Here is a 1,405-nt window from a genome sequence, read left to right on the forward strand (position 1 = left end):
CAGCCTGAGACAGTGGCTGTAAGGGGGTGAACTCCCCATGCAGGGCCGGAGTTAACGCTGAACCTAATGGTGACACTGTAAATGTCAGTGTGAGCTGTTCCAGTGCTGGTCACCTCAGCTGATGGGAAAGGGGAGGGGTGGGGTGGAGTGCAGCCCATCCCCCACCCCAGTCTCTGCTCCCCAGACTTTCCCCTCTACATTCAAAGCTTGATCCTATCTAATGGGACAAGTCTGGGGCAGGAGCTCGTCAGGCAGTTTTGGGTGCTCCATAAATCTCAAAGTTGCAGTTTCAGGCCTGGAGTGGGCGGGGGCAATAAACGGGGACATGCTGAAGGCATGGGGTGACTACTGCGTCCCTTCGTGCTGTGCAGAGAGCCCTGAAATCATTGTTCTGGTGTGCGCCTAGCCACAGGGGCTGGAAGCAGCTGTGCCGTGGAACTGAACACGCCCAACCGGCCCCACCATGGCAGCTTCCAACTGGACCATGGCGCACCCCTCCACCTTCATCCTCCTCGGCATCCCGGGGCTGGAGGCAGCGCACGTCTGGATCTCCATCCCCTTCTGCTCCGTCTACATTCTGTTCCTCCTGGGGAACGGCCTCCTCCTGGCTGTTATCAAGACTGACCCGAAACTCCACGAGCCCATGTACCTTTTCCTTTCCATGCTGGCACTCGCAGACCTGGTCGTATCCACCACCACCGTGCCCAAAACCCTCTGCATATTCTGGTTCAGGGACTGGGCCATTCACACCAACGCTTGCCTGGCCCAGATGTATCTCCTTCACTCCCTGTCAACCATGGAGTCCGGATTCATCTTGGCTATGGCCTTTGATCGGTACATCGCTATCTGTAACCCACTGCGACACTCAGCTGTCCTGACCAATCGGGCCATAGCCAAGATAGGGCTGGTTGTTGTGCTGAGGGGGGCCGTGTTACTGGGCCCACACCCATTCCTGCTGAAACAGCTCCCGTTCTGCAGGACCCATGTCATTTCTCACACCTATTGTGAGTTCATGACGCTGGTGAAACTGGCCTGTGTGGACACGACAGTCATGAGAGCCTATGGTCTGGTCATTGCATTTCTCACTGGGGGCTTAGACCTGCTGCTGATTGTCCTGTCCTACGTGATGATTCTCTGGGCCGTCTTCAGACTCCCCTCCAAGGAGGCGCGGCGCAAGTCCCTCGGCACCTGCGGCTCCCACGTCTGCGTCATGCTGGTGTTTTACATCCCTGCGTTCTTCTCCTTCTTCTCCCACCGCTTCGGCCACGTGGCTCCCCACGTTCACATCCTCATCGCAAACATGTACCTGCTCTTCCCTCCCCTGATGAACCCCATCATCTACGGGGTGAGAACCCTGGGGATCCGGCAGAGGGTGCTCCACCTCCTGGGCATCAAACCAGCCTGA

The 1,405-nt window shown here is 57.6% G+C and overlaps 1 protein-coding gene across 1 annotated transcript; it reads left to right on the forward strand.

Moving 5' to 3' along the window:
* The first annotated feature begins 463 nt into the window (after positions 1-463).
* LOC101933867 (olfactory receptor 52K2-like) lies at positions 464-1,405 on the forward strand. Its single transcript, XM_024111406.2, has one exon. The coding sequence runs from the start codon at positions 464-466 to the stop codon at positions 1,403-1,405; it is 942 nt and encodes a 313-aa protein (XP_023967174.1).

The sequence above is a fragment of the Chrysemys picta genome, chromosome 1, assembly GCF_011386835.1.
Source record: "Chrysemys picta bellii isolate R12L10 chromosome 1, ASM1138683v2, whole genome shotgun sequence".
NCBI lineage: Eukaryota > Metazoa > Chordata > Testudines > Emydidae > Chrysemys > Chrysemys picta.

What these genes read in the sequence shown, in the direction of transcription:
- LOC101933867 (XM_024111406.2), top strand. Translation starts at nt 464, where the DNA reads ATGGCAGCTTCCAACTGGACCATGGCGCACCCCTCCACCTTCATCCTC.